The sequence below is a fragment of the Fusarium fujikuroi genome, chromosome FFUJ_chr02, assembly GCF_900079805.1.
Source record: "Fusarium fujikuroi IMI 58289 draft genome, chromosome FFUJ_chr02".
NCBI classification, from domain to species: Eukaryota; Fungi; Ascomycota; class Sordariomycetes; order Hypocreales; family Nectriaceae; genus Fusarium; species Fusarium fujikuroi.
Window position 1 is genome coordinate 3,793,555 of NC_036623.1, and position 23,624 is coordinate 3,817,178.

Genomic DNA, 23,624 nt, shown 5'->3' on the forward strand with positions numbered 1-23,624 from the left:
TCAGGCAACTTCGATGTAATGTCGATGATGGAGTGGAGCTACAAGGGCCCAAGGGCGTTAAGTGGCGTAGCTTCCCTGTATGTCCCAGGTCGCGACGCGTCTCGTCGCGTAAAGTAGTGGGGTTAATTAATGATCGCGCTTCAGTGACGAGGCCCATAATTAGAAGAACAGTATAAGACGGAGGAAACCAATTATCGTAGGTGTCAATATGACTCCATGATAAGATAGACGCCAAAGCCAAGCAAGTATCGTAGAGATCAATAAATATACCGAGATATATAATGTCCATTCCTCAAAACGCTCGACACCACGAAACGCGCCTCATTTACTACCTGACCCATCCATGGCTGATCAAGCATGCCAATATACCTAGAGAATATAGTATTCGTACAGCAAGTTCATCATCGTGTTCCCATTCGCTCTAAGCACCAAACTCAACGGAATGCGGCCTTGACGTCGGCTCGAGGCCACTCGAAGAGTACATCACCGCCATATACGTTGGTCGTCACAGCGCCGACCCGTCTCTCAACCTTTTCGTAGAACTTTTCGCACTCCTCCAGCACCTTGATCACCAATCCTCGGCTTAGTCCTGGTTCATCAGCATCGCCAAAGTGCTTCTCAACGCGTTTACGCAGCGCCTCGATGCCCTTTCGCACTTCCTTGGAGTCGTAGCTGCTCAAAACTTTATTGAAAACCGTCTTGCTGTTGGAAGGCTGCGCAGCAATTGATGCTGGTGATTTGCCTGTCTGCAATTGAGCTTCCATGTTCTCGAGGTGTTCCAGAATCTTTCCGAGTGGTCGCCGCATGACTGCATCAAGATACAGATTCATATGCTCGTAATATGTCGTGTTAGCCTTCTCCTTCCATTCCTCGAGCACGTCCAAGCCTCGTGTGTCCGTCTCCTCAAGGAAGTGGTTCATATTCTCAATCAGGAGAATGTGGAAGTTGAGGGCTTCCTTATCCTCCGGGTCAACCGAGCCGCTTGTCGCACTGACGCCGGGATTCTCTCGCGCAATGACCATGAGTGAGTCAAACATGGTCTTGAGTATTCGGTCATACTCGCGATCAACAGTACTTCGAATCGGCAGTGTCGTGTCAACACCGAGCACCATCTCCTCCACAGCTGCCGAGAAAAGAGGGAAAATCCGGATGAACGCAATAACACCCTTTCGCTTGCTGATCTTGACCTTGGTCTCCTCAATGGCCCGAAGTTGTTCGTCAACGAATTTCTTGAATCGCAGTTCCAAGTGCCCATGAAGTTTTTGCAAGAGTGTGTTCACATACTCTTGGTTGGACTGTCCAACCTCAGCAGAATACTTTTCAATAGTCGCTAGGACTCCAATCCCTTGACTGAATAGCTGTTAGTATGCCTCATCAACGCCGTGATATAAGGAGGTTTGAACTTACATTGGGCCTTGCCCGACAACCCACTCCATAAGACGCAGCAGTTCCGATTCCAAGAAAGTAAAGATCACCTCCATCGCCCGTAGAATACGTCTGGCAAGCTCTCGATCGGGTTCCATTAATCGGGGTCTTCTTAAATCAGTACCTCCACGATCAGAAGGCGTTGTTGTGGCAACAGCATCTGGGAAATCTATCTGTTCAAGAGTGGTCGCGTGGAAGAAGTCGATGATGAAATTTTGCTCCATCTGTATCAGTGGGATAAGATTATCCAGAACTCCGGTAAAGACTTCGTGGGGGGGGTTCTTATTATCATTCACTCCCTTGTCGGCCTTTGGTTTGTGACCACCGTCTTCTCGAGGAGATCGCAGAGCTCTCGCTAGAGTTCCGCTGCGCTTTACAGTCAGCTTCCTGGCAGTGGTAGCCACACCTCCTTCTTGATGCTTCTCGACTGCTGATGTGAACAGAATTTCAGCCTCCTCTCCAGTTGCCTGTCTGGCATTCCTACGCCAAGACGCAATCGTAGCCTGAAACTCAACTCGGTAAACAGGTTGACCCTTATCTTGATAAATCTGAATGAGCTGGTTCCACTCATCGGGATGCATATCTCGGGCGTATAGCATGAGGGGGCTAAATTGCCAAAGAATATCGCGGCCAAGCTCGTGGTGTATAGGATCCACCTTTCTAGACAAGGCTCCCTCCATGGCAAGCTTGGTTTCTGTAAAAGCATGATCAAATTGCCGGGACATAAAGGCAACCAATCTGCCAATGAACATGGCGCTTTCTTGGTCATAAACAAGCTTCTTCTCTTGGACAATCCGCATCTGCTTGAAGTCAGGGTTGAGGCCACTCTGATTTGTCTCGGCAGTAATATCGGCCTTCTCTTGATCAGCTCCACTACGCGCAGGATCAATCTTGACCATTGCCTTATAAAGTGTCACAAGAGAAGATTCGACATTTTGTAAGCCACCTAAGTCATCCAAAGGTGCAGATCTGAGGACTTCAAGCTCGTTCGATGTGATAGCACAGGTCTCAAGCAAAGACTCAAGCTCTTTCTTGAGTAACTTTTGGTTTGCAGTTTGGACTTGGAGACCTTGACCCTGGGCCTCGATATAAGCGATGTCATCTGAAAGGGTCTGTTCATGATTAGAAACATTTCGAGCATATTTAAGGATAACATACCGAAAGCTCGACTGAGTAGAGTGTGAGCAAGTTGTCAAGCTCCTCACACTCAGCCATGGCAACATCAAGCCCAGCCTTGATGGCATCAACGCGTTCATCCTCTTCGCGGAAACGAGCCAGCCAGCCACCAGCCTGGGCTTTATTCAGCTCCCGCTCTAGGTCAGCTCTCATTTCTTCCACGTTGCGTGATCGCATTTGTTCTCCTGGAATCCAGCCAAAGAAATCCAACCATTGAGCAAAATCATCACTCCTCTCATCAAGAATGGACGGGTTGACTCCCAATGTCTGCAGGTATTTCATATCGTTGCCTGCATTGATGGAGCGGCGGGTCTCTTTCTTTTCAGGTTCGGTCGCCTTTTGCACTTCCTGCGGCGGCCCATGCGAACTCGTTGGTCTACTCGTTGGGAGACTAATCTTGACTTCAGGAACAAGTGAATTACGGTTCGCAGACTTGGGCTGCTCCACGGGTTTAGCTTGCTCCAATTGTTTGGCCTCTTCCTCAGTTTTAGGTGTTTCTTCTGGTGTAGGGTGTTCAGAGGGAGTATCTACACCCTTGGAAGACGGTCTGGGTGGCGCAGGGACAACGCTATTGATTCCATCTGGCCCCTCTTCCGTCTTACTCTTCAATAGACGCAAACGTTCACCAGCACCACCAGGTCTGGGTTTGAAGGCGGTTGCAGCGTTGGCCGCAGACGCAGCCTTCCACAATGCACCGGCAATCTCATTTCTGGACTTTTTGGCTCTGATCATAGGACCGAGGCCAGGCCTGGATTCGTCGACTGTCTCTGCTGGTGATGGGTTAGACTCGCGATCAGAAGGTGCCACTGCACGCTCCCCTGGCGATGGCTCTTCTACTGGCTGAACCGACTCTTGCTTGGGCAGATCAGGGGGCGGTTGTAAGTTTGCAAATCTTGGCACGCTCACTGTCATTGGCGAGACATCGGAAGAACCTGCTCCAGAGCCCGGTGACAGAGCTTGAGCGGGGCTTGGTGCTTGAGCCTGTGCTTGTGAAGGGTTGGGTACGGGAGCTGGCGAAGGACTAGGAACACGGGCCGCTGCAGGGCTGGGTCCACGAGCCGGGCTGGGCATACGGGCTGGTGCAGGGCTGGGTCCATTGCCTTGAGCAGGAATTGGAGTTTGATTTGTTACATTAGTTGGTGGGTGATGTGAGGGAGGGTTGGGTGTATAAGCTTGTGGGTTGGTCGGTCCTGATCCAGGCCTAAGGGACGAAGGCATGGGAAGTGGCTCACGCTTTGGTGGGTCTGGCAGTCGTCCTGTGGGAGGTGGTGCTGTTTCTCGATCTAGTGTGCTCCCCGTGAACGAGCTGCTTGTCGATTTCTGGCTTGCATTATCCATTCTCGGCACAACGCGTTCGCTGCTGCGAGGTGGAGGGGCCATTGGTTCTTTGTTCCCAGGACTAATCAGTGGTGGGGGAACCAAGTCCCGATCATGAGGGCGAGTTGGGTCCATGGGCGGTCGTCTCCTTTCAGGGGGTGGTCTATCTAATTGGAGTGGTGAAGGAACTGGCTGTGGAGGTTGAGGAGGAGACAGAATAGCAGGTGGTTTCGACTTGGGCGAAGACTGTGGTTGAGGGGGTGTAAGAACAGCTGGTGCCCGGGGTTCAGGGGGCTCTGCAAATCTGCCATACGCTCCTGGGCCGTTTATGCCATTGCGAGAGCGCGGTGGTAAACTGGAACCGTCATCGCTCCTGGTAGCCATGGACGTAGCAACCGAATCCTGACTCTTGTTGCTCTGAGCCATCCACCGAGGTTGGGGCGGCCTTTCTCTCGAAGTAGTTGAGTCAAAACTTCCGACGGGTGAAGGGCCAAGATTCGGGTGTGCTGGGCGAGTAGGCGGCGTCCTGTACTGGGGTGCGTCTTGAGGGCCACTTCCTGGGAGTCCTTGATGCGAAGGATGCATCGGATGGTTTGGACGAGGAGGGGCGCTCGCCATCTGACTCGAAGGTTGTTCAGCTATAGGAGGAGGGGGCGGCCGAGAACCACCTGTAGCTGGTCGTCTAGTTGCTCCCATAACTTGATCATACTCCTTTTGTTCAAAATTTGCAAGCTCCGGCGTCTTGCCACCCGTGTATTTCCCGTATATCTTGATAAGACTAGCAATGAAGAACTTCTTCTCCTTATCCGTCTGAGCATGCCAGAAGTATGGTTTGCCTAGTGTCACCTGGAAACCGGTGTCGCCAGCCCAATCGCGGTGGTCTGGGCTGGCCTGGGGGCCAGTGTAAGATTCAATGCGCGAGAGGTCGTCAAGATTCCACGTTTTCCCAATCGAGAACGATCCATTAGCGTTTTCTTTTGACTTATGCAGGCGAACTCGACCGGACTTGCGCACGGCTACTATTATTATTCGAGGTTTTTGACCTTCGGCGTTCCGAGCCTGAGGTGGAGGAGGGGTTGTAGGATAAGAGGAGTATTCGGTAATGCGGATATGAGTTATGTATGTTTCAAGGACTGGTCAAGGCCATTAGCCATCTGGACATTGAGTTTGAGTGTAATAGCCTTATAACTAAACTCTCGCGACATTGAGTTTCTTTGGGCTAGGAGCTCATGTCGTTGAGTTTAGGATTGACTTCAATAACAGCATAACTTACGAGAACCATCAACATCCTTCTTGTTAAAGCAGCTCTCTATTATACGGCGCTTTTCATCCTCGAATCGCTCTGCCCTGCTAGTAGCCGCGGCGGCACCAGGGCCGCCCCCGTTTGGGCGGTCCATGAGAGAGTTCGAGGAACGGGATCACACAGGAGCGTTAGGATGAGCAAGGAGGCATGTTCGATCAAGCAGCAGCCTCGTGTGATTATTTCGCGGGGATAGCGAATAGTCCGGGACGAATAAGCGACTGCGCAGATTGAGCGCGTTATCGAGTGTCGTCGAGTCGAGTATATAATGTACGTTGAAAGCTGATGTGGTGGTTGGTCGTGGATTCGAGGACAGGTCGTCGAGGTCAATGTGGCTGGAGTTTCCCTATTTCGATGTGGATGTTTCGGGTGGGCACCTGCTTAGTCGTGTACCTGCCTCCAGTGTCCCACTGCAGCTTGGAGCTGTCAGGCGTCGGGTGTAAACGATTTGCCTGCTCACAACCGTTCTTGGGCTGATAAATGGTCGAGTATTCTCTAATATGACGCTCTGTTCTGAATAACTGGATTGTAACAAAGCTCCACTAACAATAAGCCTAAACAACCAAGCTCTGGGAAAGTTGCGACGGCAAGCCACATCGTCCAAGTCATGTGTAATGAACAAGCCACATGATGAGGTCAGCGGTATCATATGCCACTGCCATGGCGCGTCACAGCACCTCAATCTGTGACAGCTATCAAACTGTTCCGGGACCGAATTTTTACTTTTCGGCGACGCTTCGATATCAAGTGTCAAAACCTGGATCTCAATCTATATATACGCTGACTCAATTAGGTATTCACAGCCGCTTTGAGTGCATATCAGTGTGCGACTATACTCAAATCTACTAAACGTATGTACCTGGTCCGTGTAAGTGGCTCTGTCAATGTGAAAACGTTGCGAAGATCTATCAATAAGTGAATTATGATGAGATACCTCTCCTTGGTAGATTTTAAGATGCATTAGAGATAATCCATTATTAGGCTTCCTTATTGAAGATTGACCGACCCAACAGAGCTCGATAGAGCTATGAGCGACGAAATCGACTAAGTTAGAGTAACATATTTGCGGAAACGGTACAGGGTAACTAGAACTGCACTACGTACCTCCAAACGATCCAGTTGTGATCATGAACATTATTTATTTATTCACCTTCCTGAATGCTTGGGTGACCTCGCAGTTATTAAAAAAGTATCCGCCAAAGAAGATTCTGGTCCTGGTGTCATTTAACGACGATATCTCCTTATAACAGATACTTGATTAGATGCTGCAGCATGGTAGTAATAGCGTTGGTTCATGGAATCTCAATAATTTTGGTTTAGACTATTTAGATGATAAGAATAAACTCCAGACATTCAATAGAACCGCTTGTTGTAGGTTACTTTTCCAACAAAGACGTCAGCGGAATACCCAAATAGGCAATTTCTCGCTCCAGCTTCCTTTCAGGTTCAAGAGCTTAAGTTGAGATCCGCTTTCCCCTCACCGAATCATCCCTCATCATCGCCCCCCAGATCGGCCTTGGTTCACCCCGCAATCGGGGTTGCTCGTCCGTCTACCGAGGTTGTACATAGGAAATGAACACTCTTACCCGTTGCAATTGCTTCATTAAGAAGATTCGCGTGAAACCTGAAGTCCTCTCGAACCCCAGTCTTACCCCGGATCCTTGGGAATAACATCTCTGTGCTCCTATATCCAGCTTGGTAACATAGACATAACAACACCATGGTACCCTCCGTGAGAGTTGTTCCCAATGTATGTTTACCCCTTATGATCAAGCACAAGCACAAGCACTGCCAAAGCTGCTTGGTATGTGTGGATGGTTTCAGTCCAGACAACTCACATTCACATAGGCCGCTAAGCGAGCAACCAGCTTGCTACGTACCATTCAATACACTCATCCTCCTTCATGTCCTTGCCACTCAAACCCAGGATATCACCAGTCGCCGCCAACATTCACTCCCTCCAAGCATGCTCACCAGCGTAAGTATGCTACGCCAACATCTCACCCAGGCCAGAAGGAGTATGCCTTTGAGATGGCTGCTTCGTCCATCAGATTTGGCCCAGGTGTGACGCAGGAGGTCGGCATGGACTTGAAGAACATGGGAGCAAAGCGTGTTTGTGTGGTAACGGATGAGAATGTAAACAAGCTGGATGCCATGAGACAAGTTCGTGAGTCGCTTGCTCGCGAGGGCATTCCTTATGAGGTTTACGACAAGGTTCGCGTCGAGCCAAAGGATAGCTCGTAAGTTCGACTCGACATCACGTCTATCAGACTACAATTGACTTATAATATCACAGCATCAAGGATGCCATCGCCTGGGCTCGCCCGTATGCACCAGATGCCTTCCTCGCTGTTGGTGGTGGATCAGTCATGGACACAGCCAAGCTCATGAACCTATACACGGCGTATCCTGATGCAGACTTCCTAGACTTTGTCAACGCCCCCCTTGGAAAGGGCCGTCCAGTAGACAAGAAGTTGACACCGCTCATTGCGGTCCCAACAACAGCCGGGACTGGTAGTGAGACGACAGGAACTGCCATTTTCGATCTTGTGTCTAAGCGAGCAAAGACCGGTGTAGCTCATCGAAACCTGAAGCCCACACTAGGTATCTGTGATCCCCTCAACACCAGGACCATGCCGGCAGCTGTCAAGGCCGCTTCGGGTCTCGACGTTCTGTGCCACTCGCTTGAGTCCTGGACTGCCATTCCATACAACGAGAGAACACCTAGACCAACAAACCCTATCCTTCGACCCGCGTACCAAGGCGCGAACCCTATCTCGGATGTTTTCTCGTTCCATGCACTGCGCTCTACCATCAAGTATCTCCCGCGATCGGTGAAGAACCCTGATGACTTAGAGGCCCAATCCGAAATGCTTCTCGCTTCTACTCTGGCCGGCGTTGGGTTCGGTAATGCCGGTGTCCATCTCTGCCACGGTTAGTTCATACCTACTCTGTTATAACTTTCTGCCCCTGTTAGGTGCTAACCCGAGCCCAGGCATGTCGTACCCCATTTCTGGCCAGAACCCAGGCTACAGGCACGATGGCTACCAAGTCGAAGCCCCTCTTATTCCTCACGGTGTCTCCGTAGCTGTCTCTGCACCAGCAGTGTTCCGCTTCACAGCAGCATCGAACCCAGATCGCCATTTGGCGGCAGCAGAGGCCTTTGGAGTTGATATCAGCAACGTGAAGCGCGAGAGCGCAGGCGAAGTGCTTGCAGAAGCTATTACCAAATTCCTTGCGGAGCTCGGTGACCAGCCCAAGGGTCTTAAGGAGTTGGGTTTCGGCTCGGAGCACATTGAGGCCCTTGTCGAAGGTACCATTCCTCAGGCACGTGTGTTGATGCTGGCACCAGGATTGTCTACACAGCTCGAAGCGGAGAAAGACCAACTAAGGAGGTTGTTTGAGAACGCGATGACTCACTAAGGCCCGTACTGAAGAAAGGAGTTCATCAATGCGAATATGCAATTGCATTGCGTGTCGTCGATCGATTGTAGCCGCGGATGTCGTGTCACTCTTAAGTACAGTATCTGGATTAGTATTTATTAAGATACAAATATAGTAACATGTGTACCATGATAAACTGATCCACTTTGGATTTCTATGGAACATTCGGGAAAATCGACGATGTGTGTGAACTGTTTCTAAAAGTGGTATATATGCTTCTACAGTATGTATGTCGTGCGTTTACAACACAAGCCTTTATCCATACATTTGAAACCGCGTACTACTAATGAAATTTATGCTGTTCAACGGCATGCATTGATTTGTGCAACTCTCCACGTTTCGAATGTCACCATATCGACCGTTAAGAATCGTCCCTTTCTCTTTTCGTGCACCGTAACACCCACAGACTCCCTGGCAAAGTTGCAAATGCCATTCTCGGTAACAGGCATCATTGGGCGAATCTGAAAAGTCCCTGCAGGTACTGGACCGATCCACTGGAAGATTACCATATCAGGTAAAAACAAGACGAATCTTGCATTGGTAACCGAGACGCCATGCTAATCCTGGCAAGCCCCCCTGCAATTTCTTCAAGAGGGAGAATAGAATAGACTAGTGACGGAGGCGAACGGGGAGAGTTGAAAGACTTTGATGAAGCGACACCTTTGTGAGATTCTGGACCAAGAGCCTATGGATATCGAAAGCTTCGCTTGACTCTTCTAGCAGGCTTTCTCAGGCTTCTCTTCCAAAATAGAACGAGCTACCAGAGTCATGAGCCTGTTTAGTGTTTTTCACCTGGTGGGTCTTGGCTCAACTATCCCCGGACTGCCGGCCGGATGGCGTTCCGATGGCCACGACGTCGTGATGCCGGACTGGAATTTACCTAAGAAAAACTCGAACCAAGCGGTTTCGCAATAAGCTCCAAGAATCTCCAAGACTTCTGGGCTCAATTTTCTCCCTTGTGCCTCCACATCCACTACGTCACGGGGCCTTTACTGTACTGTATGAGCTCGAGGTCATCGCTGCTTTTGCCGGAGATGGACAGGGCCCGTCCGTGTTAGTCGTACGTACGTACGATACCCAATTCTAACACTGGAACCCGCAAAGCTTGATGGAGCCCATAGAGTTTGCGATCTTCATATAATAACGTAAACCCGCCCTTCCCCGCGAAAGGCATTGTTGAGGCTCTCCAGTTTATCCCTGTACATCTTGCATCACAGTCCCATCCTTCCCACTTCCTTCGCTCGTTACTAAAGGAAACCGATATCTTGAACCTGATTCAAGGTATATTCCAGTCACTCACGATCCAATGGAGGGCACTTCCAGAGATATTCAAGACGAACCGGACCTAGAAGTTGGACCTGAACCGCCCAAGACTGGTTCTGGCTCAGCTTCTGCTTCTGGTACCGATACACCACCAAGCCCAAAGACTGCTGCAGCAGCTTTGAAGAAGGACAAGGCGCGAGTGCGGTTCAACAGCAATGCTGCCGCAAACCCTCCACCAAAATCATCTACTCCCCCCCCTGCTGCTGGAGGCCCCATCGCTAAGCCCAGGCCATCACTGTTGCGTGGCAGTTCTGCAGAGGCTGTCAAGACTCTTCACGATGCCGAGCATGAGTCAGACCCTGAGTCAAAGGAGGCGATGGTGGCTGCTCAGGAACGGGCCCGTATAATGGCGGCAAACATCCACAATGATTCATCAGCCATTGACAGAGACTCACTCGAATCCAGCACCGGAACAGCCGCGTGGGACAGTCCCTATGGTTCCAGTATCCCACTTCAGACTCTCAACGAAGGCAGCAGCAGCCGAGAAGGTTTCCACAAGCTTCCATCTGAGGAACAAGAGGCGCATGGCTTGAAGGAGGAAGCCTTCAAGCTTGTTCGAGCACACACTCAGCGATTTGGACCCAGCAGCACTGGCCAGCATACACCAGACAACAAGGACACAAAACATGAAGAACGAGTTCCCCTGACCGAATTAAATGACGGAAACTTTGATGGAGTCTTATACGATGTTCCAGCACCCGAACAGTATCGTGGAAGCGTACTGTCTCAACTTCTGAAGCTCTACAAACCCCCAGATCCTCCTTTCAAGGGCTCCCACCACCGAGCTGCTTCTACCTCTTCGGTTCTAAGTGAAGTCGGTACTCCTACAGTTCAAGGAACGCCATCTGGAGCATCCACACCAAAGCGAAAATGGTACGATCAGAACAAATCCCAGGACACTCTCGCCAACCTCATCGAGGCCTCATCGCGACTCGCCAACCCCAATGACCCGGATGATAAGAGGAAGAAGCCTACTGGAAAGAAGCCACAACGACCTGGCCACAAGCGAACAACAAGCGCGAACCGCCTCAGTGGTCTCTGGCAGCAACAAGAAGCACGTATCACAGTTCATATCGCCGAGACTCTGGCCCGACAGGACTATATCATCAAACTCTGCCGTGCTCTCATGCTTTTTGGAGCTCCCACTCATAGGCTGGAGGAGTATCTTAGCATGTCTGCCAGAGTTCTCGAAATCGATGGCCAATTCCTCTATCTCCCCGGATGCATGATTATCTCTTTCGACGATAGATCGACTCACACCACCGAAGTCAGAATTGTCCGGACATCGCAGGGTATTGATCTAGGCAAGCTGAAGGATGTCCATCTTATCTATAAGGAGGTTATGCACGATGTTGTCGGTGTTGAAGAAGCTACCGAGAAGCTCGAGACCTTGATGAAGCGCAAGGACAAGTTCCACAGGTGGCTCAGAGTTGTCATGTTTGGACTCATGAGTGTCTGTGCTGCCCCTTTCTCCTTCGGAGCTCGACTCATCGATCTTCCTCTTATCTTCGCTTTCGGCTGCCTTATTGGAGTACTCCAGCTTATTGTGGCACCCAACTCTGCTCTCTATAGCAACGTCTTCGAAGTTTCTTCTACCATCATCGTCAGTTTCTTGGCCAGAACGTTTGGCAGTATTTCGAGTGGAGGTGAAGAGATCTTTTGTTTCGGTGCTTTGGCGCAGGGCGGCATTGTCATGTTGCTGCCCGGTTACATGGTTTGTAAGTCAATTCTCCCTACCTCATAATGGTGATGGACACTAACATGACGTAGTGTGCTCTGCTCTCGAGCTTCAATCTCGTGCTATTGTCCCCGGTTCGATTCGAATAGTCTACGCCGTTATTTACTCCCTTCTTCTCGGATTCGGTATCACTGTTGGCGCCGCTCTTTATGGATTATTCGACAGTAACCCGTCCAACACTACGACTTGTCCCGATGCCATGAACCCCTACTACGGCTTCATTTTCGTGCCATTCTTCGTCATCAGCATGTGTATCGTCTACCAAGCCAAATGGCGCCAGATGCCCGTCATGGTTATCGTTTCATTCGCTGGTTACATGGTAAACTACTGGAGTGGACAAAGATTCAAGTCTAGCCCTCAGATCTCGAGCACACTGGGTGCATTGGCCGTCGGACTCCTTGCCAACCTCTACTCTCGACTTCGACACGGTGTTGCAGCAGCAATTCTCATTCCGGCAGTATTCTGTCAAGTGCCTGGAAGTCTTGCGTCCACTGGAGGATTGCTTAGTGGTCTACAGGTCGCCAACTCTATCACCAACGCCACTGGTGAGATTAATGGAACTTCCTCTGTGCAGTTCCAGCAGGGCTCGAACCCTGATAACTTGGTGTTCAGCGTTGCTGCCTCCATGATTCAGATCGCCATCGGTATCGCCGTTGGTCTGTTCATGAGCTCTTTGCTCATCTACCCTCTGGGCAAGCGCCGCAGTGCCTTGTTCAGTTTCTAATTGCTTTATTTGTTTCAAGTTCAGCGTAGCATCAGCATCAGCATCGGTATTAGCATTGGGAAATCATTCATCTTTTGTGTTCCAGAAAAAGTTGTGCATTTACATATGGTACAGATTTAAGACATGTTATTTAGAGCGATAAAAAACAGGAATTGGATACTGAGGTGCTTTTTGGCTTTGATGGCGTGGTCATTGTGAATTAGGTCTTGGTTAAGGCTGGTCTTTTGCATAAGAATGGTTTTGAGTTCATAGAAAGAATGAGTGGCTGGTTCTGATTAGAGCATTCACGATTTGAGGCAGGTGAAGGGAGATCATAACAATATCATGATGTTTACTCCTATATCTCGATACTTCAAGCATCGTCAGCCAGATCATCATGCTACGACAACACGTGCCTCTTCCACTGGCTTGAACATGCCATTTTCTCCTCCAAGCATCGACATCATAACTGCAGTTTTAGTCTTGGTTTCATGAGTTACAAGTGGATACGACAATGCATTTTCAAAAGCCGACTTCCCCGGAACAGCTCACAACGACAGGACGTGGTGCATCCCAGGATATCCGGAGCTCCATATAAGTGACGACGTGTCAGAAGACCCCTGATCCAGGGATATTCTTGGCGGGTACCGAATCATGCACAACTTGTCTGTCTCCCACATACCGTTGGCTGCCTTTGCCGTGGTCTGGCAGCCACCGTTTATAACGGATCCTTGACAGTCTTTCAGTTAAGGTATGCATGCATAAGAGACCCGAGGCTCAAGCTGAAAGTGTAACATGCATAGCCACAAACTCAGCTCACAGCCACATTCTTTCTACGTAATACACTGATATCACTACAGCACGACCTCAACCTCTTGGCTTTTATACAAAACCTGTTCACTTTCGCTGACATTGCCTTCTGGACTTGTTCAATCACTATACTCAACCAAGTAGAAATTCTATAAATCCACGATACGAGCTACTAGTACTGCTTTTCTTGTGAGGACTGACTATTAGCTACGTTACTGACGACGTCATCGCATTCACTTGTGGTCAGCTTCACCTCCACTACCAATACACACCTCTCAAACACACCTTAGGCCCTAAACCTTTCAAAAGAAAATGAATCCCTCTGATGTTCCAGATGAGCCTCCGCCTTCATACGCCGAGAGTCAGAACCAGCACAAGAAGCTCCCGGCACAACCTCCACCAGCAGCAGCTGCTGCAGCTCCGCCCAAAGCATCATCATCAGCATCCCAAGCTCCTCCTCCTCCTCCAACTGCCGGCCCCAGCCAACCTCCAGCTGTCCCACGCCAATTCCCGCCGGCGTTCAATCTCTATTATCAAGGATGGCCCAATAATTCTTATACACTTGCTGAACATCAAAACCACCCTCTATATCTCTACTCCGCACATTCCGGCCTGAGTGATCTACCGCCAATTCTTCTACACTCTGGTCCAGGCCCGTCATATTCACCTCTGGCTTCTGCAAGCTTCATGTTCATGAGTGCTAGTTTCGAAGTCGAATTGCCTCCAGTGCCAGGCTCGGGAGCTCCGTTGGCACGTGAAGTAGTTGAACCAGTAGGTTCCCACAGTGGTCTCGGTACAGGCTATAGCTTTGCTATTGAAGTCGGACCAGGAGGCAATGGACCACGGGAGAGATTCGAGTGGCGGCGCTCACGTGGAGATGTCATAGCAAGCTTGGGTGGCCATTATTATGGCTGGAAGCTTGTGCGTATGAGCCGTGGTGCTCCTGGAGGGGGGAATATGGCTTTTGCACCAGGCGGCTTCAAAGATAGCCAAGGAAACGAAGTTGTTGCAGCTTGGACGATGGGCGATGGAAGAAGTTTAACAAAGGTTGCGCATTTTCGATTTATGGGAACGGGCTTGACAGGACTTCTTGGAGAGAGATGGGCTATTATGGTGGTGATAACAGGGCTGGCCTTATTTCACAGAGACCGAAGATGACAGTCTTGACTCGTCTCATGAAGGCACTGCCTATATCTCGATCTTGATTAATGTACCAAATGCCCTCATTGGGCAATACTAATATTTAATATGAGCTGTAGGCATTGCTGCACCTTACCCGTTATGATGAGATTGCTATTCGGTATTGTTTGATGCTCCGGAGGTGTTACTATACTTTATGGAGAATGTGTCTGTAGATTCTTTGTGATCAATCTGGTAATAGAACAAAGGAGCTTCCCCAAACGAGATCCGCCGAGCAGTATCATATATATAATGAGGTCGTTCAATAGAGTACATCTATGGATATCTTATTTAAATTTGTCGGCGTTACTGGGTATCATTTTTCGCAGGATGGCGAGCTGTTTCATTAAGGCAATCTTTCTCTGATCAGCAAGGTTGCGTCGATCGATTCGTCTTGACCCGTTCGAGAAGACGACAGTATTGTCAGGGAGTATTGTTCCGGGGGCAATCTTTGTCATTTGCGTAATGGTGCAATTCTAGATAATGTCAGCTCCTGATCACCAAGATGGGGGTTCGTATCTACCTTGCCGATCCTAGCACCACTCCCAATAGTTGACCCAGCGTGAACTACCGTACCCTCGCCGATCTCAGTATTGCCGGCTTCAATGACACTGCCTGCCTCAATTGTAACAAAGTCTGCCAGCACGATGCCACCACGCTGCGCAGTATCAGGGTCGACAGGCCGAGTTCCCAGGTGTGTTCGTTCGTGAATGAGACATCGTCGCCCGATCAGAATAGATCCGGAGTTTGACTCAAACTTTGACCGAGGGTGTACTACCGTTTCTGATTGTATCGTGATCGAATGTGTTCCTTGGAGAATCGCATTATCGGAGATGGTCAGGGAGTCTGAGAAATGGACGGGAGGCCTAGGACCACTGCGATCGATAGCGGGGAGAATGGAATGCCTTTTGCTAGACATGATGAATGCGACTCAGGTTATCATTGCACAGATGTCAGTGGTCATTTCTCATCAACACGACGGAGGAAGCCGAGGTGAAGCTTGTATATACAAAGCCCACGATACTCGAGTTGGTGTTGCGACACCGCAGATCGAGTCCGTCGAATAGAAACCCTTCCTTGACTGCTTACGTGATGCAACGCTACCAGGATCTATGACTCCAGGATATCGGTTGGAGGCAAATCGGGGGCGAAAGGCAATCGATGCGCTTAACAGAAATGATATGAAGAACTTGTGCTAGTATGTGAGAATTGGTGTGGAGCAAAGTCCTGGCTAACTAGAGTGGCTGAATAATCGCGTAATGGATTGGCCAATCACTAGCCCGCTATTTCTGAACGGCCTGGTCACGAAATGGATCTCGCCGGGAAACTTGAAGTGCCGCAACTTGACGTTCAACCATCTCCAAACCGCCACCCGACAACGATCGAGCACAATGCTGTCCACGAGAACGGCGCCCAAGAAGGCCGTCGGCCTCTCACGGACCGCCGTGAGGGGTCTGGCTACTGTCCAGGACGGCGCCCCGAAGCGAACATACGGTGGTCTACGAGACCAGGATCGCATTTTCCAGAACCTCTATAACCGATATCCTGTGGACCTCAAGAGTGCTAGAAAGATGGGCGATTGGCACAAGACCAAGGAGATTATCCTCAAGGGACACGATTGGATCATCAGTGAGGTCAAGGCCTCCGGTCTTCGAGGACGAGGTGGTGCTGGTTTCCCCTCGGGTCTCAAATGGGTAGGTTTCTCCAAGATTGGTTTCACGGGCCAGGAGGCCAAACCAGTATCAATTGTCTCTAACCGAACGCTCTGCAGTCTTTCATGAACTTCAAGGACTGGGACAAGGACACCAAGCCCCGTTACCTTGTCGTCAATGCCGATGAGGGTGAGCCCGGAACCTGCAAGGACCGTGAGATTATGCGAAAGGACCCACACAAGCTCATCGAAGGATGCCTTATTTCTGGCCGAGCCATGAACGCAACCGCCGCCTATATCTACATCCGTGGTGAATTTGTCGAGGAGGCTGCCGTTCTCCAGCGAGCCATCAACGAGGCCTACGCCGCCGGCCTGATCGGAAAGAACGCCTGTGACTCCGGCTACGACTTCGATGTTTACCTGCACCGAGGTGCTGGTGCCTACGTCTGTGGTGAGGAGACTTCTCTTATTGAGTCTCTAGAGGGCAAGCCTGGAAAGCCTCGTCTTAAGCCTCCGTTCCCTGCTGCCGTCGGTCTTTTCGGATGCCCTTCAACTGTTACCAATGTCGAAACTGTTGCCGTTGCCCCAACTATCTGCCGACGAGGAGGAAGCTGGTTTGCTGGCTTCGGCCGTGAGCGTAACCAGGGCACCAAGTTGTTCTGTATTTCTGGCCATGTCAACAACCCCTGCACTGTTGAGGAGGAGATGTCCATTCCTCTGCGTGAACTCATTGACAAGCACTGTGGTGGTGTTCGAGGTGGATGGGATAACCTTTTGGCTGTCATCCCCGGCGGTTCTTCTACTCCTGTTCTCCCCAAGCACGTCTGCGATGACCAACTGATGGACTTTGATGCCCTCAAGGACAGCCAGTCTGGTCTTGGCACTGCTGCTGTTATCGTTATGGATAAGAGCACCGATATTGTCCGAGCTATCAGCCGTCTCAGCCACTTCTACCGCCACGAGAGTTGCGGCCAGTGCACACCTTGCCGAGAGGGTAGCAAGTGGACAGAGCAGATGATGAAGCGATTTGAGAAGGGTCAGGCTCGTGAGCGTGAGATTGACATGCTCCAGGAGCTCACCAAGCAGGTCGAGGGTCACACTATTTGCGGTAAGTTCTCATATCAACCACTTGTCTAAAACGTTGTACTAATGGTGCTTAGCTCTGGGAGAGGCCTTCGCCTGGCCTATTCAGGGTCTTATCCGACACTTCCGACCCGAGCTTGAGGCTCGTATCCAGAAATTCTCTCAGGAGCATGGTGGTGAGGCCCTTGCTGGTGGATGGAACCATAATGCCAGAGCCCAAGGCAAGTTGGTGTCTCCCGGTCAATAATTGGTATCTAGAGTAGAAAAGGGTATGGAGAGAGGAAGGAATTAAGCTTGACGTGTCTTGCATCGTACTTGTGCATAACTACAACTATTAGGTAGATGCCATGTGTTATATTTACTTATTGTTCAATGGGAGTAAGAGTTGGTAAAGTAAACTATGTTTGCCTGCATGACTTCTCTTCTTATGGGGAAAAAAAATGCAGCCTAAATGTGTATGAGAATACTGTATCATTCACTCATATAGAAGTCGCTTCAAATTGCCGTATTTATCGTGGATGTAAGGATCCACTAACACTGAACTACTGGCTGGCCCCATCAACACCGCCTATTCAACAAACAACCTAACCACCAGGGGTCCATGATTTGTAATTTTCTGTTCATTTACATTAGACGTATATAAATTCGTGGCATAAATCTCGAGTTCTTTCACTTTGTCTCTTACACCTCTGTCTCGGTAGACTAGCAGTTATGGTGGGAACATACGAGCATTTTGTTGCTTTTGGCACTGATCTTAGTATTTCTCTCACAAATCCTCAGAAGACGCACTCACTAACTATTTTCAGTCGGCATCGAGCGAATTCTCCGTGGTTTTCAAGCGATATGCTCTCTTCTAGTCTGGTATCCGGCTCTATTTGCCCTTGTCCAGCCTAAGGTGCCATCAACATTATCTCTCCGCGCTCTAGGCGGCCAGATCAACGTCTCCCGACGATTCATTCGGTTCTTCCGCTTTTTGGACACTTTCCGCGCAGGATGGCTCGTCTACGTCGCCCAGGGTGACAAGAGCATTGATATGTGGCTTGATATCCTTAGCAAGACTTGTTTCGGCATGTTCGGCATGATGGAGACTTTGACCCTCCTCGATCTCTGCGGCATCGAGGACCTCCGTGTCTTTAGTGCTGAGAAGTTCCAGGAGATTGATTACCAGTCGCAACTTTTCTGGTTTGCTGGATTGTACACCTCTGTTCTTGTCACGGTTATCAGACTGTATCGATTAGTCGCTGGGACTCCTGCCTCTGTCAAGCGCGAGACTGTCAGCATCAGCTCTACTGAGAAGCCAGCTGAACTTATCACTGCAGAGAAGGAGACTGCCGTTCTCTCTGAAAAAATGACCAAGGACGATCTCGACAAGGAGCGTGAGCGTCTCAAGAGCATCGTCAATAAACGCAAGACCGAAAGACGTGCTTGGATCAAGAAGTTTAAGAGAGAGGGCTACGCTCTCCTCCGCGCTCTCGTTTCTGATCTCCTCGATATGCTTCTTCCTACCACTACAGTTGGCTGGGTCAAGCTTGAGCCCGGCTTGGTTAGTTTGGCCATGTTTATCACCACTTTTACTACAGGTCAGGCTGTATGGGAGAGGGTTGGACAGAATCTTCAACGGCAGAAGCAGTAGAAGATGAAGGTATACGGCAATTTCAATTCGTATCTCACGTTATGCTACGTGAAAGCTATCTATACCGTCTGTCGCTACGACAGCAAAATACAGTTTTCTCAGACTACATATGCACTTTTCAGCTGGATATTGTTCTCAGAACATTATCGTAACGGGCTAATCCATGGCCCTCCTAGCCTCAGTCTTTGTGGTAGGTACTACCGTTGAATGAAAGGTATAGGGGACAGGTACTGGGTTTCTTTAGCAAAGTTCCGATTTGGTCCTCTAGACCTCAGAAGCCATCGAGTCGCGGGGCTCAGAAACTTCATCTCGGAAGACATCGAGGTCAGGGATCGAATACAGGTAGTCCTCATCGTCCTCGCCCCTGTAGACAACGATCTTCATCTTGCGGAAAAGACTGATCAGGTTGAGAACAGCGATGGCCGACTGCATGATCCTGTAATACACTATTAGCATATCTTGAATGACCGAAACCATCAGTCGGATACTTACACAACAGTAAGACTCAGACCCGAAACATTGTCTTCATAATACCAGTTATATGCAGTGAAGGACAGGACACTGGGTCCGATGAAGAAAAGACCAAAAGAAAAGTCGATAGCGCTGACAAGATAAGTCCACGCTCCACGGCTTGTCCGTGATGCGAGCGAAGTCGTGCCAATGGTGCAGAAAAAGTTTCCGATCTTGAGGTCGAACTTGTTGCTCTTCCTGCCGGGGAGGAGGCTCTTGAAGACGCGGGACGCATGCCACATAACCAAGAAGATTCCACCCATTGCGAATGCGGCTGTTGATCCTGGGGAGCTCCGGGGCATGCAGATAAAAACTACATCGGTGATGACGATAGGGACAATCATCAATCGTAACAACAGAATAGGTGAGAAAGAGAGTCTGAATACGGGCGTCTTCCCATCGTCTCTATCCTCCCGCTCGGATGGTGACAGCAGCGCAGCTGCGGGGTCCTCTCTGGGAAGAGGCTCATAAGAAGGCTGTCCTGACTGGTTCTTGGCCGCCATACTGAAGTGTTGATGAGGCAGTGGTCTGTGATTTTGATTCAGCCTTGTAAGTTGTGATACTGGTATCTCATGGCGGACTGCTCAGTACTTATACAAGGACACCGTGATGGCACCCGCGGGGGCATGATATAACAAAATAAAAGTGAAACCATATCCTATCTAGGAAACCGCCGCGTTTGCTCTGGTCTTTTGCAGAGGTTTAGCGCATGGAGCGAAGGATCGTGTTTCGTGTGTGCCTAGCACAGCCTTAAAGCTGCATGGTCCGAGTTTCCATGGTGATGGCTGCACTAAAAGTACTATTTCCGCTCGTCTATTCGCCAGGGCACACGCAGAAAACATGCAGTTGGTTGTCATGACTGTTTCGGGCTCATTTGTGGATCAGAGGTTGCGTAAGCCTTTGCTTGGATTTGGGGTCCAGAACTCCAACATGGCATCAAAAAGACCAAAACTTGAGGCAAGTGTCACCGCATCTGGCCTTTTGAGCAATGAGCTGTCGTGAGAATTGCCGATCTGGTTAATCCGGGCCAACGCGGAATATTTCCAAGATATAGTTGAGATAGCCACCGCAAGGCATTCTTTATCTTGGCGTTTATCGCCTTCCCTTGATGAGAAAGCGTCCAGTCTCAACCTGCATCTTCCACCCGTCTTGGAGGAGAGCTCCAGCTACAGCTTGTCTCAGCTGTGACACGCCACCAGCACTATGGCGGCCGAGTCCAGTTATGACAGTAAACGGCTGCTGTCGAGCCTTATCAGACCGAAACTCTCCCAGGCCAGCCCACCATGACTGGACTCTCTCGCGAGCAATGCTCACGCCAGACTGCACGTTAACGCCGTGTAAGTCAATCGAAGTTGATGTGCTTTGCTTATCAACGAGTAGATTTGCCGCCGTTGACGTAGCATGCATTTCATATCGAGCCTGCTCTCGTGCCCTTTCAGAATAATAACCTGCTGCCTGTCGATAGAGTGGATTAGAGGCACCACGTCGATTTAAGGATGCTGCCGAAGCGGCTGCTTCACGTTTGGCTCGATTGTATTGGCTGGCTCTCTCAGCAGCTTGGGCGTACGCTGACGAGCCGACGGGAAAGCTCGTGCCTCCTGATACCGGCCGGGCTAGCTTAGATTTTTCTCGCGTGACGGTCTCAAATCCTTCGATATCCTCTACAGGTAGTGGCGTCAGTTGATAACTGACCTCAAGTTTCTGTGTCCATGGATTCTTGACGAAATGTTTGCTAACAAGCGCCGCGATGTCGTCTGATTCTTGCGATGTGGAGCCCGTAACCTGAACGATTGTCGACATAAACTTCTCTGGGACATTCTGATATCTTTGGGCGAGTTCCTGTGCATATTTCTTTGCCTCTTTATCCTGGGTTTCGATGCCCTGCGACATGTATCGATGCAAGATCTCAACTGCAGCGGCACCACTTGCACAGCGTTTGTTGTGGTAGATATCGGAGACTACTCCAAAGGGTAAGTCCAGCCTGTCTGCTAGATATGCGATCTCGTCCTGGCCTAAGTCAGACAGTCAGTTATCACATTCTGGTGAATGATTGGTTCAAACATACGCTTCAACTCTTTTAGATCATCGGGGGATGGAGAGGCATTCCCACTGCTGGATGATGGTGTTTCGCTTCCGAAAGCCTTTTTGCTCTTCTTCTTATTCCTTTTCTTCTTCTTCCCGGTGGCTTCGTCAGGCTCAAAGAAGCCGTCAATGCCCTTCTGCTCTTGCCCTGTTGATTTAAGATACTGGATGTTGAGTAGGTCATCAAGCGCAGTCTGCACATCACCATTTGCCTTTTTCAGTGAGTGTTTGATGTCAAATTCCTTGAGCTCACTAAACATGCTTTGGAGGAGAAGGACTTTATTCTCCTCGCTATCATCATCAAATGAGGTGAGTCTGGGTATGGAGTAAGTTGTGTTTGCTGTCGATGCAGTTTGATCGCTGGCGGAAGTGGTATCCGTGTCGTGAGCACGAGAGGCCTGTTGGCTGCTCGTCTCAGCTGTACTCTCATCGCCATTCACATCTTCAGGTATATTCGAGATGCCACTTGGGTTGAATCCAGTTGCTTCTTCTGTTGTGACATGCTGGGCAAGATCTTCTAAGACAGTCTGAGCTGACTTGTACTGAGAAGCTTCTGTGAGATCATGGTCGCTGGCGATGGCAACTACGAGGGCTTCGTCCAGGAGCGACCTGAATTTTTCCTGCAACATCATATGTGAGTATGAAGTCTCTTATCTATGACAGTGCAAGAACACGATATTATATCTTATAGTCATTCTCACGATGTCTTGGTGCCATACTGGTTCCAAAGTTCGCTTCTATGACTCGGCAACTAGATAAATACGCGCTGAAGCCATTATAACAATAATAAATGAACATACCACCAGCTTTTGCACAAGCTCTTCTGAGGTTTCTGGCATTTTGGGGGAGGGATAGTGTTGTGATATCGGTTGTGGCTGGTTCCAGAATAAAGCATGGTACTTTATAAGATCTTACAGGTAATAAGAAAAACTATGTCGCTAAGTCTTCAGAAACTTCCCGTGCCTTATATAATGACGTTGCGAAATTGAAAGGCGGAATGACGCACAGAAAGATTGAAAGAGTCATGGTGTTTTCAGGGCTCTTCAGCGAAGGTGGAGATAGTTGAAGTTGCTAAACGTATCACGTGCCATGATAACGAGACCTTGGGTTGCAAAGTTATAAATACAATGCATTTGATGGGTAGTAGAAGACTAAAGCATTTATGTTTATTGAGGGCATTCACGACCGAAATTACCTTTGGGTACGTTGATTAACTTTATACGGGCCTGTGCTGGTGGAAAATTGGGGATGCCTGAGCGAGAATGTCCCATAGTTCATATCTTATGAGATTATGGTAGGACCAACTCGGCTGCTTTGTGATCAGGCTTAGGCGATCTTAATGGAAGTTATTTATCTGTCTAGCAAGCTCTTAATTTATGGTGGTTTTCTGTACTACTGCGTTAATGTTTATCTGAGTTAAACCCTTGGGTTCGGAGCAATTAGTGTTACCTCAGTATAGTACCTATATATTCTTTTAAGTTTATATGACAGTGAGTAGGTAGGCTCAGGATAGAGAGTTGCATTACATATGATGCTCCCTTAGGTACATATAATGGTTGGCATCTAAGTAAAGAGTCTAGCATTTTTGCCTTCTGCTAATATATGATATCTGTATATTCAGATACATGAATACGACTTTTGGACTGGCCGGGACACCTATAGAAATCTTGCACGTATGAATAGACTTAAAGACCGCACTTAGAGGATAAACCTTACCGACCATGATTTCAATCACTGCTACCTCTATGTTATGCGAAAGATCAATTAAATTCACATATTCGTCTCTAGGGTAGATAAACTCTGAATGAATCATTGACTGTAGCTAATGCGATGGCTAAGGTCAACCCCGGCTTCTAACCCCAGCCTCTTAGACCACAAGGACCACCCTTTCAATCACGCTGGCGAATTAGACGCAGACCGGGCCCACAGAAACCAATGACGCAGGTCCGTGACCTCTACAGCGCCCGCCATCGGGGCCCCATTCAAGCTTTCCATTGTAGCCGTCACCGAGCTACCTACTACGGTTACGGCTGCTGCTGCTGCGCTACGACATCACCACCTGCCTCCAAGTCTGAACCTACAACCGTTTCGGTTGCGCCTACTTTGTCGACGCGTCGCCTTTAGGGTTTCACCTCCATCTGAGTCACGTTGTTCATTTCTAAACTTCAATTCTACAATCTATTATGATTGCTTCTCGAACATCTTAACCTTCATCATCATCCCACACTTATCGTCGTACCGTACCTGTCG

General features: G+C 49.3%; 9 protein-coding genes; 5 read left to right on the plus strand and 4 right to left on the minus strand.

The window, feature by feature from the left end:
* Positions 1-434: 434 nt before the first annotated feature.
* FFUJ_04167 (related to SEC3-component of exocyst complex) lies at positions 435-5,315 on the minus strand (the record flags this gene model as incomplete). XM_023572580.1 has 4 exons in its annotated part: positions 435-1,350; positions 1,408-2,537; positions 2,584-5,051; positions 5,192-5,315. The coding sequence occupies 4 exons, from the start codon at positions 5,313-5,315 to the stop codon at positions 435-437; spliced, it is 4,638 nt and encodes a 1,545-aa protein (XP_023426677.1).
* A 1,623-nt stretch (positions 5,316-6,938) lies between these two features.
* FFUJ_04166 (related to ADH4-alcohol dehydrogenase IV) lies at positions 6,939-8,641 on the plus strand (the record flags this gene model as incomplete). XM_023572581.1 has 4 exons in its annotated part: positions 6,939-6,968; positions 7,067-7,458; positions 7,515-8,152; positions 8,214-8,641. 4 exons carry the CDS (start codon positions 6,939-6,941, stop codon positions 8,639-8,641), a joined length of 1,488 nt encoding a protein of 495 aa, XP_023426678.1.
* Positions 8,642-9,968: 1,327 nt separating this feature from the next.
* FFUJ_04165 (related to PRM10 Pheromone-regulated protein) lies at positions 9,969-12,447 on the plus strand (the record flags this gene model as incomplete). XM_023572582.1 has 2 exons in its annotated part: positions 9,969-11,703; positions 11,756-12,447. 2 exons carry the CDS (start codon positions 9,969-9,971, stop codon positions 12,445-12,447), a joined length of 2,427 nt encoding a protein of 808 aa, XP_023426679.1.
* Positions 12,448-13,548: 1,101 nt separating this feature from the next.
* On the plus strand, positions 13,549-14,394 carry FFUJ_04164 (uncharacterized protein; the record flags this gene model as incomplete). The annotated part of the gene is made up of 1 exon (XM_023572583.1): positions 13,549-14,394. The coding sequence occupies one exon, from the start codon at positions 13,549-13,551 to the stop codon at positions 14,392-14,394; it is 846 nt and encodes a 281-aa protein (XP_023426680.1).
* A 308-nt stretch (positions 14,395-14,702) lies between these two features.
* Positions 14,703-15,334, minus strand: FFUJ_04163 (uncharacterized protein; the record flags this gene model as incomplete). XM_023572584.1 has 2 exons in its annotated part: positions 14,703-14,891; positions 14,939-15,334. The coding sequence occupies 2 exons, from the start codon at positions 15,332-15,334 to the stop codon at positions 14,703-14,705; spliced, it is 585 nt and encodes a 194-aa protein (XP_023426681.1).
* Positions 15,335-15,674: 340 nt separating this feature from the next.
* FFUJ_04162 (probable NADH2 dehydrogenase (ubiquinone) flavoprotein 1 precursor) lies at positions 15,675-17,396 on the plus strand (the record flags this gene model as incomplete). XM_023572586.1 has 3 exons in its annotated part: positions 15,675-16,109; positions 16,187-17,174; positions 17,227-17,396. The coding sequence occupies 3 exons, from the start codon at positions 15,675-15,677 to the stop codon at positions 17,394-17,396; spliced, it is 1,593 nt and encodes a 530-aa protein (XP_023426682.1).
* Positions 17,397-17,860: 464 nt separating this feature from the next.
* Positions 17,861-18,782, plus strand: FFUJ_04161 (uncharacterized protein; the record flags this gene model as incomplete). XM_023572587.1 has 2 exons in its annotated part: positions 17,861-17,906; positions 17,956-18,782. 2 exons carry the CDS (start codon positions 17,861-17,863, stop codon positions 18,780-18,782), a joined length of 873 nt encoding a protein of 290 aa, XP_023426683.1.
* A 264-nt stretch (positions 18,783-19,046) lies between these two features.
* FFUJ_04160 (uncharacterized protein) lies at positions 19,047-19,795 on the minus strand (the record flags this gene model as incomplete). XM_023572588.1 has 2 exons in its annotated part: positions 19,047-19,218; positions 19,275-19,795. The coding sequence occupies 2 exons, from the start codon at positions 19,793-19,795 to the stop codon at positions 19,047-19,049; spliced, it is 693 nt and encodes a 230-aa protein (XP_023426684.1).
* A 589-nt stretch (positions 19,796-20,384) lies between these two features.
* FFUJ_04159 (uncharacterized protein) lies at positions 20,385-22,213 on the minus strand (the record flags this gene model as incomplete). XM_023572589.1 has 3 exons in its annotated part: positions 20,385-21,304; positions 21,358-21,994; positions 22,175-22,213. The coding sequence occupies 3 exons, from the start codon at positions 22,211-22,213 to the stop codon at positions 20,385-20,387; spliced, it is 1,596 nt and encodes a 531-aa protein (XP_023426685.1).
* Between the last annotated feature and the right edge of the window lie 1,411 nt (positions 22,214-23,624).